The sequence below is a fragment of the Balaenoptera physalus genome, assembly GCF_965194825.1.
Source record: "Balaenoptera physalus genome assembly, chromosome: 4".
NCBI lineage: Eukaryota > Metazoa > Chordata > Mammalia > Artiodactyla > Balaenopteridae > Balaenoptera > Balaenoptera physalus.
This window is the reverse complement of record NC_138891.1, coordinates 61,932,225-61,951,556: the sequence shown is the minus strand read 5'-3', so window position 1 is coordinate 61,951,556 and position 19,332 is coordinate 61,932,225. Positions and strand designations below refer to the sequence as shown.

Genomic DNA, 19,332 nt, shown 5'->3' with positions numbered 1-19,332 from the left:
AGGAAAGAAATCTGGGATTGAGATATAAATTTGGAGTCATCAGCATATAGATGGTCTTGAAAGCCATCAGCCGGGATGAGATCACAAAGAGTGAGTTCAGATAGTGAAAGGTATAGGTAGAGGAGGGAAGAGGACTGAGGATAGTCCTGGGGCACTCTAACATCAAGAAGTCAGAGAGAAGAGGAGAAATCAGCCAAAGAGATTGAGAAGGAGGGACTACTGAAGTAAGAGGAAAATCAAGAGAGGGAAATGTCCTGGAAGCCAAGTGAACAAGTTGTACCAAAGAGGAGGGAATGATGAACTATCTAACTACTGGATTCTGAGTTCATGAACTTATATGTAATAAGGTGTCATGCAATATTTCTAATAGCAAAACAATGGAAGAGTTAAGTATGGAAAGACTGGGGAACCGTTAGGTTCTAGTACATTTACTTAGACTATTAAGCAGCCATTAAAAAAGATCATTAAGAATACTGTGCAGTAAGATGGAAAATACTTTTAAAAAACCCAAAGGCAATCCATATTCTTTCAAGAAATATTAGAAAATATGGAGAATAAAAAAGGTGATTAAAAAGCAGCTGAAATCCTACCACCAAGAAATAAGTACTAACATTCTGACATGTAATTCCTCTAGGTTTTTCTTTCTCTCTATACCTATTTATTTTTTCTATCTAACTACTTAACTACCTATCAAATACACATACATACACATTTCTTTTTATATAATTGGGATCATATGAGACTACAGCTCTATAACATTTTATTCAATATTGTATTTCAGTATGTTCCTATGTCATTAAATTCTTTGAAAGCATCATTTTTATTACCTACCTAATTCATCTTACATCTATACCATAAAGCCATTTAAGCATTCCACCTACTTGGACATTAAAAATGCTTTCAATATTTCCCTTATAAATAGCATATAGTATAGTAAACTGAAAAAATACAGTTAGAGATACATAAAATATCTTTACAGCTGTGAGTTCCTCAAGGATGGAAACTGTGCTTATTAATCTTATTTATCACTTATCATAATGAGCACAAAGGTGCTCAACAATAATTTGTTAAATGAATGAATAAAAACAGCAATAAAAATTTTAAAGTAGTGGTATAATTATGAGTTATTTTTCTATTACAAAAGTCTTCCGTAGTAATTACATTACATTTGTATTTAAAAAAATATATACTTTTAGTAAGGAAGAAGAAAAGAGAAAATAAAGAGGAACACCTTATATTTAACAGTGAATTATTTCTTATTTAAAAAAAATTTTTTTTAAACTTTCTCCCCATTTTCCAAATAATGTAAAACCACCCACCAAAGCATTAGTTACATTTGATCTCATATTAATCTTATGCTTTCTTAATGCTGCATCATTTTCTAGTTTTTAATACTAATCTTTTAATAATTCACCCTTGTCTGAGACTTGGAAATAACAGCAATAGAGAACTCTTAAAGTACTAAATTCTTCACAGTTAAATCTATCTTATAATTTAAATGCTCTTAAAGCATAAAACTCCAAATTTTTACAGTTAATTGGAAAACACCGTATTGTATCCATATTTGACTTTGATGAAAATGCAAGATCTTTATAATATCACAGAGAAAACTCCATTATAAATATATGGATCCAGAATAAAGATATGTAAGAGATCTGAAAAATCCAATGACTAGTGATAAGATTTTAAAACATTTCAACCAACAAATGGAGATGGAGAATATGACAAGAAGCTGAGGGTAATTTTTACAATGTGGTTATAATTTATATTCTATCACCAGTTATTGAGTAAAAATGAGTAGTTTCTCATGGAAGCCTTTAATAATAAAAAGTTGTTTCCATTCCATAGACCACAATAATTAGCATAGCACTCACTGAAAGATGACTTATACTGTATTAATATTTAGTAAATTGTAATGTTAAAAGGAGTTAGTTCCTACTGAACACAAAGACATGGCCCTTGCCTTCATGGAGCACATATATACACACACACGCACACACGCACACCGTTAGATTATTTTCTTCTAAGGAAATAATCTTATTTCTGTTGTAACTACTACTATAAAGTTTACTGCTATTGTTATAAAGCCAATTCATACCAAAGTAGAAGGTAATAGGAAAGAACATGTGAATAAAAGCATGGCTTTTGAATTAATACTCTGGCTTAGAATTCTGGCAAATTCTGCTTTTAGCTTTTTTCCCCTTTAACAGATCTCCCACCTTGCTCCCCCCAATAATGTCAATTAGCTAACTAACTCAGTGCACGTTTATCATTGTAAAAACGAAATCGGTAAACAGAACTTAAAATGAGTATGGTGATTATCACACCATACCTGTACAAGTCTGCTTCTGGTTGCTGACATTCTATCACAGCTATAAGAGTGTCCAAATTGGCAACTGTTTGTAATACTGCTGTTTCTGGAACTGCCACATGGGTCTGAAAAAAAGAAAAATTAAATCACCCAGTTTTGAGATCTACATGGGACTTTAGATAACATTTATTTCAAACCTCTTTTACATATGAAATCACAGCATTCTGTAGCTGAGATCACTTAGCTAGATGGCAGAAGAGAAAGAAGAATGTAAAATAACAAGTAGTAAAAGGAGCTACTGTGATTACCTGTCTACAGAGGACATTTGCATACCAGGAAATTAAGTCTGTGTTAACAGTCATTACTGCTCTAAGTTTATTATAAAAAATTTAATAGGGGGAAAAAGTGAATCAAATAAAATCCTTGATTGTATTAATACTTTGAAAATTGAGAAAAATGTAAATGTGTCCCCTATCTAAAAAAGCACCAATGTATTACAAGATTATTTTTTTCCTAAAAACACTTTTCACTTTTCTTAAACTTGACTAAATTATGTGAGGCTATCCTTGAAGTAAATGTATAATAACATTATTTCTTTAAAAAAAACTTAACTTTTGAAAAGTTTCAGTAATTGAAAACATTTCTCCTTTATCAGGTCAAACTTTATTACCTTAACCAAAGGAAAATATTACTATAATCCAAAGACATTTTGTTCACAAAGAGCTACACTCAAACATAAGCATGTGCAAACCTTCAGGTTAGTTTCTCCATCCAAGCTAGCAGTTGTAACGTGACAAGAACCATCAAGTCGATCTGAGGACAGAAGCACCAAATCTGCAGGGAAAATTTCATCTTTGGCTACTCGAACAATATCACCCACCTATGAAGAATTTTGGGGAAAAGTGGATATACAGATTTTAAAAGGCAAGGACTTAATTTTATTGAGTTCTAAACAAGTGGTCTATCATAATATTTTAATTTAGGAAAGCAGACTTTTAACTAAAACATAATCAGAGAATTTGTGATTTCAAAATATAATTGATTTCTATTATTTACTAAGTGCATACCCGAATGTTTTTTGATCTAGTTTTTACAAGGCCACCACTTCGAACAACATAAACAGGAGCTCCATTAACTTCATTATCTGAGTTATGTCTTAACCAATCTTCATATCCCTGTAAATATCAAAAGAATAAAAAATGCCCCTCTTAGTATTAGAAGATACTTTTTATCAAATGAGAAAAAGAAACATAAAAACTTCCCCCAAACATTTCATTCATTAGAATTATGTTAGGCTATTCTGACTCAGGTATTTGACATTCATCACTACTAGAAACACTCTCTTCTCCTGGTTTTCATCACATACATGTTCCTGGTTTTCATACTATCTCTCTAGTTACTCCTCCTCAGCTTCCTTATGGGAGGCTCCTTCTATGTTACCTTAATGGGCCTTTTTTTTCACCGTTCACTTTCTCACTACCAGATTTCTTCTATCCCTGTGTCTTCAAAAAGTTCTGAAATTTAGGGACTTCCCTGGTGGTGCAGTGGTTAAGAATCTGCCTGCTAATGCAGGGAACACAGGTTTGAGCCCTGGTCCGGGAAGATCCCACATGCCGCGGAGCAACTAAGCCCGTGTGCCACAACTACTGAGCCTGCGCTCTAGAGCCCATAAGCCACAACTACTGAGCCCATGCGCCACAACTACTGAAGCCTGTGCACCTAGAGCCTGTGCTCTGCAACCAGAGAAGTCATCGCAATGAGAAGCCCACGCACTGCAACGAAGAGTAGCCCCCGCTCGCCGCAACTAGAGAAAGCCCGTGCACAGCAACAAAGACCCAACGCAGCCAAAAATAAATAAAAATAAATAAATTTATATTAAAAAAAGGGAAACATAAGCATTTCACAAAGAATCTTTGATTAAATGTTAAAGAGTGGCAATTTAAAAAAGATTTATTTATTTATTTTTTATTTGCTTGCACTGAGTCTTAGTTGCGGCAGGAGGGCTCCTTAGTTGTGGCTTGCGGGCTCCTTAGTTGTGGCTCACTAGCTCCTTAGCTGCGGCATGCATGTGGGATCTAGTTCCCTGACCAGGGATCAAACCCAGGGCCCCTGCATTGGGAGCGTGGAGCCTTATCCACTGGAAATGACTTATGCTATTTTAGAGAAAATTCAAGAACTCAGAGGTATAGCACAAGTATAGATAATGGAATGATATCTAAGAGATAACATTAAGTGATAAAGTAAGGTACAGAATGTGTTGTAGTCTATGCTATCATTTGTGAAAAATATATGCTTACTAATGTGAACACTTCGTATAGATACCTGGACTAATGTACAAATAATGGCTCCCTCAGGGGAGGAGAACTAGGAGACTAAGGGATAGGAACATAAGAGACTTTTACTATATGTTATTTTATTTATTTATTTATTTATTTAAATATTTATTTGGTTTACAATAGCCAGGACATGGAAGCAACCTAAGTGTCCATCGACAGATGAATGGATAAAGAAGATGTGGCAGATATATACAATGGAATATTATTCAACCATAAAAAATGAAATTGAGTTATTGGTAGTGAGGTGGATGGACTTAGAGTCTGTCATACAGAGTGAAGTCAGAAAGAGAAAAATAAATACCGTATGCTAACATATATATGGAATGTAAAAAAAAATGGTTTTGATGAACCTAGGGGCAGGACAGGAATAAAGACACAGACGTAGAGAATGGACTTGAGGACATGGGGAGGGGGAAGGGTAAGCTGGGACGAAGTGCGAGAGTGGCATGGACATATGTATACTACCAAAAGTAAAATAGATAGCTAGTGGGAAGCAGCCACATAGCACAGGGAGATCAGCTAGGTGCTTTGTGACCACCTAGAGTAGAGGGGTGGGATAGGGAGGGTGGGAGGGAGGGAGACGCAAGGGGGAGGAGATATGGGGATATATGTATATGTATAGCTGATTCACTTTGTTATAAAGCAGAAACTAACACACCATCGTAAAGCAATTATACTCCAATAAAGATGTAAAAAAAAAAATTATTTGGCTGTGCTGGGTCTTAGTTGCGGCATGTGGGATCTTCGTTGCAGCATGCAGGACCTTTAGCTGTGGCATGTGGGATCTAGTCCCCTGAACAGGGACTGAACCCAGGTCCCCTGCATTGGGTGCACACAGTCTTAACTGCTGGACCACCAGGGAAGTCCCTATATGTTATTTTATACTGTTTCCATTTTTTAAAAATATGTGCATCTATTACCTAAAAATATTATAACATTATAAAATATAAAATAAATACTAAAGATTGCTCTGAAGGTCTATGTTTTTCAGGGAGAATCCTTTTGGGAAAGCATTTTTAAGACACAAATTATGTTGGCTCAATTTAAGATGTGGTATGTCAATTTTAGAGAAATTTAACTGAGAGTCAAAATACTTTTCCTGAAACTGTCACAAAAAGCATACTTTTATAGTCAGATGACATCAATAAAGCAATAATTTTAAAATTATCTTTTTCTGAAGTTATCATTCCATTTACTTCCATTGACAAATTTAAACTAAAACAAAAATGTATTAGAAATCTTTGGCTTACAAGTACAAATGAAAGAGTATCATTACATACAATCTATGATACAAAACAGACTGCTTTTTCACAAGAGCAGTCATAAGCAGATTTACTTAGGGTTTTTTTATTTTGATTTTTTAAAAATTTGTTTTGTTTTGTTTTTAGCAGTTATACAGCGATTTTATAGTGCAGGGATTTCAAGTGCTAACATAATTTCTGATTTTTCAACTGAAAACTCTAGAGACCGTTTCTTGATGTTTCCTACCCTGGAAAATGTTGCTTCCCTTGATTCTTCAGACTCTTGTTGTTCTGCTTTTTACATTCCTAATTACCTTTCATATCTTGCTTACTATTATTCTTTTGTGTAGATACATTTGTCTCCCCAAATCCAAATATATATCAGCAACAACTCTAAACAGTTGGGGAGGCATACAGTTAAAATCTTTTTAAACACAAGTTTACAAACTATAATTCATCCTACATGTCACTGCCAGATATGTCACTGCCAGATTAAGCTTTCCAAAACACTGTTTTAATTCACTATCCTGTTCAAACCCCTCCTGATAACTCTCAAAGAGTCTTCCAGCCTCTTTAATTTAGTACCAACATCCATTTCCAGTATGTTATCTTTTAGTACATTCCTACACAGGGTCAAACATTAGTCAGATATGTCATTCCCTAAAATAGGTCTTGCCTTTTCTTCCATTTAAGCCTTTGCTCAAGTTGTTTGTTTCTATCTCACCTTCTTTACCAACTATCATTTTATCCATATTCCAAGTCTCATCTCTAATAATATTTCTTCCATGAAGCCTTCCTTGATTATCCAGATGAAGTGTTCCATCCTTTCTCTGAATACCTACAGCTCACTGGCTCTTTCTATGATCTTATTAAACTATAATTATTTTTGTATTTGGTCTTGCCTTCTCTACTTCATACGTTTTAAGCTCATACAGGACAAAGATTATGATATTTACCAGAGCACTATATCTTGCATTACACAACTAAAGAGAAGACAATATGCAAATATAGTTGGAAGAAGTTAAAAAAAAAAAATCTAACAACTTCATTCATATTAAAGTATAAACCAGGGCAAGAAGTATTACAACATTTAACATTGCCTTAAAAATATTCAAGAGATTCATTCATTCATTTATTCACCTATCAAACAAATATTTACTGAAGGCCAAATATGTGCACAACCTTGTTCTGGTCACTGGTAATAAACTAGTAATATAAAACAAAGTCTCTGCCCTCATTGAACGAAACATTCAAATGAAGACGACAGACAAACTAATGAATAAGCATTTATTCAATAGAACCATAGGCAGGCAAAAATGATATGAAGCAAAAAGACCAGAGCAGCAAAGGAGAGAGTGACACAGAGGTCAGGAAAAGCCTAAGATATCCAAGTGGAAACAGTTGTATTTCCAAGCACAAAAAGTTGTATATGTGTGTCTGGAGTTCAGAGCATAGTTTCAGGATACATGTAAATTTGAGACCCATCAACATATAAATGGTACCTTAAGCCACTAGATTGGAAGAAATCACCAAAAAGGAAACTATATATAGAAAAGAGGTCCAAGGGACAAATGTGTGTTACTTTGATGAAATAAATGACATCTACAAAGCCAAGTAAATATGTAATTGCATTAAGGGATGTGGATGCTTACTGACTAAGAGGAATTCTCATCTCCAACAGAACACCGAATATAGGGAAATCAAACTTAGAACAGTAGCATGATATTCTGACACACTAGATAAATAATGTAACTGTTAATCTACAGACTCCCCTTACCCTTATCATGTAAGTAATAAATATACTACATCTCAGAATTATAAAATGTTTTCCAATTTTGTTTCCATGTTAATTTATACCTTATCCCTAAATCTTATATAATGAATATTTATCATACTGACACAAGAAAATTCAAATTAACTCCCTTTCAGGAGGAAGGGTTCAGTTCTGTATAATTGAGCCTCTGGTCCAACATCTTCTCAAAGATATTTTGAGAAGTGGTAGTATGTAAACATGACATTTCTAGGAATTTTTAAACTTCTTACTTGTCATGTTTATCCAATAATACTGTTTTTCTATACCTACATTTTAATATCAATTCAAGATCTGGTTGAAGCTATTTCCCCTAGAGTACTACTTTACATAAAAATCGACCTCACCAGAGGAAGTTGTAAAAAGTAGGAAAGCACTATATAATTTTTATTCAGAAATGTTCATGCCAGAAGTACATGTTCCACTCCTTATAAACATATCCCCTTTGAACTGTATTTCCTTTAAATACGACCAAACTCTACAAAGATGATTATAATAATTAATCTGTTTCATATATGAATTGGTTTGTACATATAAAATGCTTGTTTTTGGATGCTTCCTAGGTGTATCAAAGGAACGACATATTTTAACAATTGTAATCATCCCATCAGTCACCAGGTATCTGATAACGATGGCTTAACTAAGTTTAATTTTACCATAGGCAGAATCAAATAAATTTCTTCTTATGAAAATTATTTTCACAACAATAAATCTTACTTTGGAGTGGAAATATTAAGCAACTTCTGAATGACTTGGGAGAAAAAAAACAATACAAGGTATTTCATACCTGCTTTATGGCAGTTACTGTTATCACAAAGAATAACGGAAGTCCACTGGTAATTGGACTGGTAGGTGTATCAATCATAAGCTGCATTAAAAAACAGAGAAGGCAGAGTACATTTTATATTGTACACATCACACTAGTAACATCTAGAATCTCATAATTATTGGGAAATCTGAAAACATTATACAAGACATGTATCATGGTCCAGATGAAAAAATAATATGAGAGAGAGACTACGCAGTGAGTGTAGTTTAGTTCACAGTTTCACAAGTTCACTTTGATGGCTTTTATATGGGGTTAAGAATATCTAAATGTATTGCATACCCACAAATACTGCTAGAGTGGACTCAGTCTCTGCTTTCGTAACAGAGTACTTAAGGTCTTCCTCGGTATTTGCCTTGGAGGGGAGCTATAGCTGCTCAGAATCTCATTTCACATTTCTTTGCCCATCCTGAGAAATGCTGTAAAGTCTGTCAGTTTTTACCCTGGGATCCAGAATAAACTCACCACTTAGGGAGAGAGAACAAGAAATGGGACTAGGGAAAGGGTTTCTTTCTACAAGCGATATTGTTACACCTAGCGGAGCCAGAAGGGTACAACTTGGAAAATGCTGCTGCAATTATCTAAATCATACAACTGAGATTTCAATAAACTGCTGGAGAAGAAATATTTGCAGTAATTATATTTGGTTATTTAGAACATGGGTCTAACGATTTATTAATATTCCTTTACTCTGGGTAGGCCAATTAAATTTGTTCTACTCCACACACAAGCTGAATTCCTGATCTTAGCTAGTAATTTCACAAATGCATGTTACAGGGACATAGTAAGTATAAATTTCTCATTTTTCCAACTAAACCAAGCTGAAGTTCTATTGATGAAAAAAAATCAGAAGTTCCTTTTCTGTTCATGAAGCAAAGCAATTAAAAAAAAAAGTTTCCTCAAGCTTTACAGTGACTACTTCACAAGTTTTTTTTCTTTTGAAAGCCCAGGTTCTATGGAGAGAAAAGTTCAGAGTTTATACAAAAATTCAATGCCACACTGGAGGAGACTGCCAAGGTATTATCAGAAAAGAATAACCTCTTTAAAAGAAAATGACAATCACTTAGTTTAAATCTTGACTTATACTCAAGTTTCATAAGCTTATCTCTTGATATTTTGACATTAGGAAAAAAAGCACAATGTGAAAATCAAGAAACTGTCAAACAGCTTATAATGAACATAGATTTAGCTTAAAAAATAGTCTCCTGGAAAAAAATCAATATTCATTTTAAGAATATAATTCTTAAAAATTATAATTAAAAAAATTTTTAAATAAAAGTAAAATTTAAATTAAAAAAAAGAAAAGCCAAAGAAAGATTTACTTTGTACAAAGATGGTTCCTTAGGCAGAAATGTGCCAAAAACATGTGCTGTATATTAAAAGCCAAAATATTTATGTCCGAGGCAGAACATCTGAAAGGATGATGCTATTTTCTTGGCTTTGATTATGATTATCAGCACCATAGCAATCAGTGATAAAACGAAATACAATTAATCTTAAAATTCATTGGCTGTTTTTCAGACATCTTGATGCGGTTTAAATCATTGTATTCAGTGAATACAATGGGGAAGCCCTGCAAAAAAAAAACAATGGTCCCACAGTCAAATGATTTAGAATGAAATATAACATTTCCCTGAAGATATATTTTTAGAACCCATGTCTATAAACTTAACAATTTATGAAGTGATAAAGCTTACCTGAACCAAAAATATAATAAGAAAATAAAAGTTTGCCACTCTTCTGAATTGTTCAAATAAATTTTTTGGAACAAAATTCCACACAGTATACTAAAAAAAAAAAAGAAAAAAAAAAAGAAAAAAAAAGATCAATAAGTTAATATTTTAAAATAATATATACTATATACATATAATAACAAGAAAAGTAGTATCAGATTTACTAAGCCCTTAGACAAATTCATGTAACTCTCAATGCTACAAAAACTATCTGGTTTTTAGAGTTTCAGGGCTTTTATTCTAATTTTTTCTGTCTCTTACTATTCATTGGCAATTTTAGTATAATTTTTAAAAATGAGATAAACTGGAACCCATCAATTTTGCTATTAAATTCTTGGTTTTTTAGAAGTTAGAGATGGCAGATCTAAAATAATATTTTAATAATTGATTTTGGATTTTGGTTACACAAGACTGAACCTAATGCTGAAGATGAAGTAAGAGTTGATAGAAATGCTAACAGTGGATTCAATTTATTTTAAATTTTATTAAATTTATATTATATTATATTTATGTATTTATTTTATATTTTATTTATTCAGAAACAGAGGAAATGGTATAATTATTCAGTTATTCCGTTAAGCGTGGGATATGGAAAAATAACCTAGAATGTGAAAAAGATTAAAAATTACTTTAGATAAGTGATCACTGGTATAACCATCAAGAAAATCTCATAAAGGATATGAAAATCTGTCACAATGTCAATTTTTAAAGACAGTAGAGTATAATGGTTACGAACATAGATGGTAAAGGGTTAAACTGCTGTGGCCTAAATCCTAATCCAAGGTCATTTAGTGACCTTGGACCTAATCACTTTGTACCTCACTTTGTGCCTCTATAAAATGAGGACAATAATAACAATCATACTGTATAGGGTTGTTATAAAAATTAAATGAGCTAATATATTTATGAAGCACTTACAACAGACCCTGGCTCATATTAACTGCTGTGTGTCTGTTGTTACATTATTAATCAGTTTATAAGCCTATAATGCTATATTATGGGGGCAGGGTAATATCGTACAAATTTTACTTGTGCCACTCACTATTCACAACACAACTTTATGCATGAAACAGGGAAACACTTCACAGCACTGTTACTTTACCCTATGTCCATTCTCTCAGTAGAATGTAAGATCCCTAGAGACATTGTTTTATTTACTGCTCTATCGCAGTTACACTAGAGCACACAGTTAGAGATCAAAACTTTAGCAGAATAGATAAATAAATAAATATGGTTGGAAAAAGAATTTTTTTTCCAGGTAACTCTCCTGATGTCAGGCAATAACCACTGGTCAATTCAACTATTGACCAATAACCACTGGTCAATTCAACTACTGACCAATAACCATTGGTCAATTCAACCACTGACCAATTCAAGATTTTCTCTGGTGCAATGGAAGACGGTTCTAATTTCTGAATTTTGGTATGTCAGAAATTTACTTCTTAATCAGTTTTTTCCTTTTCTTTTTTTTTTGCTGCGCTGTGCGGCTTGCAGGATTTTAGTTCCCTGACTAGGATTGAACCCGCGTCCTCAGCAGTAAGAGAGGAATCCTGACCACTGGACCACCAGGGAATTCCCTTAATCAGTTTTTTGAGACCTCAAACATCCTTTCACATATGAACAATTTTATAAATACAGTTAGGGTCCCAGAAGAGCCCACAAAAGCCTATTTGACCCAAGGGTATATAGAGAATAGTACAATGCCTAACACCTTCCTTTCTTAGGTGAAATTATATTTTCAGTTCTAATCTGGGATACCTGCAACATATTTACCTGTGGTAGTGGTAGCACCAGTGGCTCTAGAATCTGGGATTGGGAACTATGTTCAAGGCTCTAGAGAGAAGAGAGGTAGAGACTTCCTGGAACCAGAAGAAGTCAGTGCTCAATGTGTGCATATGAGGTGGTAATTCTGGGTCAAACCACCGCCAGTTGATCTTCACTGGGGTAAAAAGGCAGTTGTCCCTACAGGGGTCATAGTATTTCCATGCAACTTCCTCAGCACCAGATCAAATGTATAAAACTTTATAGGAATTAACTTGACGATGTTCTATGTTTTACATCAATCTATATAATAGTGACAATATATTTTACCTTTCAGAATCTTGAAAAGAGCAACTATATAAGTTGGTAATAAAGTAAATTGGTTTCAGGATGCTTTCTTTGGCTAGCTCAATAATACAATGGAAAAAGTGAGAATAAATAAAAATTTCTTAAGAAAGCTAGCTTACAAATGTTAGGAATTATTGTTTTTGGGTTTTCTGAAAGACAAACATTAATAGATTGAATGAGTCTAAATTCTGCGTTTGTCCTGTCACACACAGAGGAGGCACTCTAGTAGAATAATATTAAGACACATGAAAAAACTTCTAAGAAAAATAATTCATTATGCTTTAAAATTCTTTTAATTATTATGCAATAACAGTCAAGAAAAATGAACTAGAAGTATACCTTCTCTATAGCTATGTATACAACTTTATCATTGACTTTTTTCCTCCTAAGGTCTGACGTTAGTAAGAAAACGAAAACATGGTCATAAACTTAAACCTTCTGCAAGGAAATTTTTTTTTTAACATCTTTACTGGAGTATAATTGCTTTACAATGGTGTGTTAGTTTCTGCTGTGTAACAAAGTGAATCAGCTATACATATACATGTATCCCAATATCCCCTCCCTCTTGTGTCTCCCTCCCACCCTCCCTATCCCACCCCTCTAGGTCGACACAAAGCATCGAGCTGATCTCCATGTGCTATGCGGCTGCTTCCCATTAGCCATCTATTTTACATTTGGTAGTGTATATATGTCCATGCCACCCTCTCACTTCATCCCAGCTTACCCTTCCCCCTCCCCGTGTCCACAAGTCCATTCTCTACGTCTGCATCTTTATTCCTGTCCTGCCCCTAGGTTCTTCAGAACCATGTTTTTTACTTTTTTTTTTTTTGATTCCATATATATGTGTTAGCATACGGTATTCGTTTTTCTCTTTCTGACTTACTTCACTCTGTATGACAGACTCTAGGTCCATCCACCTCACTACAAATAACTCAATTTCGTTTCTTTTTATGGCTGAGTAATATTCCACTGTATATATGTGCCACATCTTCTTTATCCATTCATCTGTCAGTGGACATTTAGGTTGCTTCCATGTCCTGGCTAGTGTAAACAGAGCTGCAATGAACACTGTGGTACATGACTCTTTTTGAATTATGGTTTTCTCAGGGGATATTGCAAGGAAATTTAAATTTAAGATAAGGAAGTTACTATAGCAAATTAAATTAAAGACATATCATGCATCTACAATGTGTAAGACATACTGTAAGAGGAACAAAGAGAAGAAGTTTAATTTAAATAGAGACGATTAAGAACAATGTATCAATAGCTATATTCAAAGATAAAGTAAAAGAAGGAATAGACAAAGAATTCAATGGGAAGGCAATTCAAGAAGTCAATGAGAAAGAAAAATTTAATGAAGGAGGTCACATTTGACATGGGCTTTAAGAGAGGAACACTCAGCAGACTGAAAATAGGGGGCAAACAGAGGGAGAACATTTCAGGAAGGAAAGACAGAATGAACAAAGGCAGCGAGGAGGGAAGTTGATCGTGGCTTTGTGGGATAGAAGATATACAGTCTGAAAGGAGTTTAGGGGAAAAATAGGGGAGTAGAAAGCCAGTAAAAAGGGAACAATGAGAAGCCAGCTTCATTTATGGTCAGGAAAAAAAAAAGACACTGTCTATATAAATATCTACATTCTTGAAATTGTGGTCAAAAACATGAAATATACATTCTCTGCAAAAACATATAATCTACATTTAAAAAACTGCAGTTATCAATACAAAATCATAGCAAAGGCACAGTGGTAGGGAAGTTCAACATGAATTCATGGAATAGCAGGTAATCTGGTTTGGAAGTTTAAAAAAGTGGTAGTGGAATAATAAGGAAGTAATAAGGGAGTAATGAGAAAGACAGTCTCCATGTGTGTGAAAAAAGGGCAATGTTTATTTAAATATCTACATTTTTGAAACTGTGGTCAAAAACATTAAACCTCATACTGCTGCATATAAAAAGTCATATAAAGATAGTTAATCTCAGAAGTTCTCCAGGACACTCAGCTTCCAGTATTTGCAGACTGTGAACTCCTAGCAGATAAGAATTATGAAAACTAGATTAAAACAAACTATTTAAAATCCTGGAACATGTCCAAAATATAGACAGAAACTGGAAGAGAGTTTAATTTCAAAAAAATTACAAATGGAAGGAGTATGAATGATAAACTATGGCTTCTTAGCCTAAAGATAATATCCAACTCTCACAGCTATAGCAGCCAAACAGTGGGGGAAAACTACCTCCTTATCAACAAAATATCACAGAGATTCAGAGTTCAGGGCTAGAAAAGTGGTTGCAAATTGATGGGAAAATACTGATCGCGAAACCAAGCAAGGAAAATGACCCAAATTCAGGACATAAACTATCCAAACCTAGGCTGATAGCTAAACTATGCACTAAAAAGGAAATGAACTAATGATACTGATACTTGCAACAACAAGGATGAATCTCAAGAGTACTGTGTTAAGTGAAAAGAAGTCAGACACAAAAGACTCCTACTGTATGACTGTATTTATATGACATTCTGGAAAACACAAAACTATAGTTAAAGAAAGCAGATCAGCTGCTAGTGCTAAAGGTGAGGAGGAGTGGGACTGGCTACTAACTTTTTGGAGTGACAAATATATTCTGTATCTTGATGACAGTGGTCACATGTTACACATTTGTCAAAACTTATCAAATTATACACTTAAAATTAGTGAATTTTATTGTATATAAATTATACCCAGTGTTTTAAAATTTTTTTTCAAGAAGGACTTTTATTTCTTGCATCACTTACTAAGAACTGTATCATTAATCTAAAGCTCCTCTATAACCCTAGATTCTGATATTTCCCCTTCCTGCCCTCTACTTTAGAACCACTGTCCAAAATGAGATGTCAGTAATGGGTGTGTTGCATATGTAAATAATGCAAAGGCTGGAAAAAAGGAACAGGGAAAAGGAACCATTGCCCTAAAACAACATCTTTAAGAAAAATGAGATCAGGATTAGAGAGAAAATATTAGTTGCCCTGGAAGAGAGGAAGGAGCAATACAAAGATGCTTCTTAAGGTGGTCTATTAAGCAATAGCTATGCTCAGAGAGAACTTTACCCTCAGTTTCTGACTCGCATCCTATATAATTGCACTGTCCAATAAGGTAGCCACTAGTCACATGTGGCTATTGACAATTAAAAAAAATTAAAATTAAATTAAAAATTAAGTTCCTCAGTTACATTACCACATTTCAAGGCCTAAACAGCCCTATGTGGCTAATGGCTATCATATTAGACAGCATGGAAAACATTTCCATCATGAGAGAAGAGTCTATCAGATAGTCTATTTTGAAATTGAAGATTATAGAATAATGCTAAGACATCTTAAAAATGCCATAGGAAAAAATGAAACAAGGAAAAATATGTAAAAGTGAAGTGGTTCCTTGGTACTATAAAATGTTTATAGAAGAATGATAAAACTGGAGGAAGTCAGGCTTTAAAGTCACACAGAACTGAGTTCAAACTCCGATCTCATCCCTGGGTAAATTATTTCCCTGCACTTCAGTTGAAAAAACTGATATAAAATCAGTATAACAACACTGTGTTAAAGCTATCTTAAAGTTGTTTTAAGAATTAAATAACATGAGAAGTACCTAATACAGTATCTGGCACATGGTATAAATATTAGTTCCTTACTTTAATTGCAACTAAGGGTAATTTTTGGCATATTGGCTACCTGATATTAGCAACCAGAAACTTATTTTACAGTTCACAATTTTGGTTAAGATAAATCTACCAACCACCATTTCCTTGAATTTTTAAGGATATAAATACAAACAAATCACCTTTTAAAACAAAATAGTACATAACCCACAGTTTTAGTAATAAAAGTGTTACTTCTTACCTTAGATGAAATGATCCGGTTATCTATAAATTTCTGAGGTGTGTAAAGGCCATACTGAGGAAACCTGTTGGCTATGTAAATAGTTCTTGTGTCACTTTGATGTGGTGGGTCAAAACCCTAAGGCCAAGCAAAAGAAAAATAATGGTCAACAAGATTAGCTGTTATGATTCTTTACTGCTCGTTCTATTTAACTGATCATATTACACATATTATTACTGGCCTTGAACTGCATATAGGCTCAATCTATTTAATTATCAGAAGAGTTAAGCCATATATTTTTTTCTTTCAAAGTAAACAGGTACATTTTCTTCAGATATAAACTAACTAGGTAATAACCTCTGGTAATGAAAAATAATCCATACTCTGTCAGAAATGCTACCACAAGGAGACCTACAGAAGCACTTGAAGACAAGGCTTCTTTCCTTCCCTTTCATTCCTGGGGTTCCTTGCTTTTCTCTTAGGATAGACTCCTAGCCAGTGATACGGAAGTCCTGTGTAGCTAAGGCCCAGTCAGCACCTACCATATCTAAGCGCAAAGGCTTAACATTTTATTTTACACCCAGATCAACTCGGTTTCAAAGGGCTTTGTTCCCAGAGGACTTAAAATGTATTGGATAGCGCAGATTCATTCCATACAAGCATTTCTTTGCGCTAGTTACATTATCAATCTACTCCCTGCAATATGGATATATGCTATAATTCTGGCCTCAAATTTAGAAGACCCTCAATTAAGGTACATTTCGGAATGATCTCTAGTGGAAAAGTTTGCCCTGGCGACAAGAATACTGATACTTTATTCCTACAGCATTGTACTCTTTTCCAGAGTGGCAAGTGAATCTTTAAGACTCCTTTGATAGATATCGGCATCCCTGTAAAATTTCCACTAAGCACAGACACACACAAATAGTGGAAATTCCCATATTACCTAGAGGGATATTTTATTTAGCACATCAGATTATTAGAAGTGCTATATATGGGTTTCAACTCCTGTTATTCATGGTTTTAAACAATTTATTTTGTGATCTTAGAAACAGCTAGTACAGAACTGTGCAAATTAAATGTATTTGTATACTCCATTAAAAAAATGAAGTTTTATTTTGTTTGTTTATGCTACTTAAAGTGATGACCACATTTTGTGAATGTGAATGTGCCACTATGTATCTGATTTCAAAATCAGTTTAAGGATAAAATGTGGCACACATGTTTATTTTCCTCATAAATTTTCTTTTAAACATTTCACAATTGTGCCCTGTAATAACTCATGGGAGAAAGAGGGCAGGTTTCAAAATCAGAGTCAGAACTCACTGCTCTATCTGGAATATCATAATCATTTAAAAGATACATATCATTTATTCAGTCAATAACTATTTACTGAGTTTAAGCACTATGTTAAGCCATGAAGGATTATGTGATTTGTTACATACTCGAGCATATCATAACGTGCTCCAACTCAATAAACAAATCAATGAACAAATAGTTTGAATGCTACTGCTGTAGTCTATGGATGTGTTTTTCAAAGATGGTCCACAGAAGTTTGCCTGTAACGTTCATAAAATAACAAAAGGGACACACAGGTAACGGAAGCATGATAGACTCCATGGAGCATATTTATTCTGTATCCACTCTGTAACCATGTTAACATAACACTAAGTCATACCCCATGCATGTAAACTTCTGAGATAAAGAAAAAAAAGTAAACTTGAGGGTTTGGAAGAATATTTAAACCTTTAAGAAGATGTCAAGACAACTGAGACTGAGAACCACTGATATAAAATTTTATTTTATTTTTTGCTAAATCCCACCAAGATTATTACTATGTACATCTAAAGTTAAGAAACAAAAAACAGGGACTTCCCTGGTAGTCCAGAGGTAAAGAATCCGCCTTACAATCCAGGGGACATGGGTTCGCTCCCTGGTCAGGGAACTAAGATCCCTCATGTCGCAAGGCAACTAAGCCCATGTGCCACAACTACTGAGCTTGCGTGCCTCAACTAGAGAGCCCGTGTGCCGCAAACTACAGAGCCCACGCGCTCTGGAACCCGCATGACACAACTACAGAGACCACATACCTTGGAGCCTGTGTGCCACAACCAGAGAAGAAAAAACCCCGCACGGCACAACTAGAGAGAAGCCCGCGCTGCAACGAAGAGCCCACACGCCACAACGAAAGATCCAACGCAGCCAAAAATAAATAAAATAAATAATAAATCTCTAAAAAAAAAAAAAACAAAAAACAAAACAAATGCCCTCCCCCAAAATATATTGATGTTTACATTATAACCTCTCATTCATAACTAGAATTAATATACTATATATATAAATGCATGCACTTTACAGGAAGCAAATGCTCATCATTCTCCATCCCTCTCTCCTGGATGAACCAGTGATCACATACTAAAGTTTTGGAACTCCTGAGATTTCTACAATTATTTCAAGGAGATATTTTGAGATGTTCCAAGAATAAAATCAGTTTTAAATTAAACTGAATTTTAAATTCAGCATCGCCATATTCCAAGAAATCATAATTTAAAATAAGATGACAATACCAAAAGGAGAATAATGATAGTACGTTTTTCCTTATTCCCAAAGATGCTATAACATCCACTTAAGCATTTTGAGTTGTTTTTCCAGTGATTAATTAAAATGACCTTATCCAATCATGTTATAATCAATGGCATGCATATACATGTGGGTGTGTGTATTTTTTTACACACACAAAATAGTTAAATTTTATATTTGTGACTGCGGTATAAGTACAGCTAAGCGTCCCTCATGAAAATTAAAGCTATAACTTCAATTCATTACCATCAACTTCTCTGCCACAAATTCAAGTAGCCATGAACTAAATAAAAAGAACAAAACTGTCCAAAAATGAGAAAAGTGACTTAGGACAGTTCTGTGAATCTCTGAAATTTTACGCAAATTTGCATATCTGTGCATTAAAAAATTTTTTTTAAAATTTTGGCCATGCCATGCAGCTTGCGGGATCTCAGTTCCCTGACTAGGGACTGGACCTGGGTCACAGCAGTGAAAGCGCCGAATCCTAACCACTAGACCACCAGGGAACTCCCATACATGCATTTTGCTGATGACAGAA

General features: G+C 34.2%; 1 protein-coding gene across 9 annotated transcripts in view; it reads right to left on the bottom strand.

The window, feature by feature from the left end:
* The window catches only part of ATP11B (ATPase phospholipid transporting 11B (putative)), a 127,854-nt gene that overhangs the window by 86,768 nt on the left and 21,754 nt on the right, over positions 1–19,332 (bottom strand). For 5 of the 9 annotated variants that reach the window (XM_082461376.1, XM_082461375.1, XM_082461374.1 and 2 more), the window contains exons 2-7: positions 16,236–16,352; positions 10,222–10,311; positions 8,486–8,566; positions 3,379–3,486; positions 3,063–3,191; positions 2,333–2,436 (exon numbers count right to left, since the gene is read on the bottom strand). In XM_082461376.1, coding sequence (XP_082317502.1) covers positions 2,333–2,436; positions 3,063–3,191; positions 3,379–3,486; positions 8,486–8,566; positions 10,222–10,311; positions 16,236–16,352 — 629 coding nt within the window. The remainder of the gene's footprint in view (positions 1–2,332; positions 2,437–3,062; positions 3,192–3,378; positions 3,487–8,485; positions 8,567–10,221; positions 10,312–16,235; positions 16,353–19,332) is intronic. The other 4 variants (XM_082461378.1, XM_082461377.1, XM_082461380.1 and 1 more) reach the window with 4 other exon arrangements.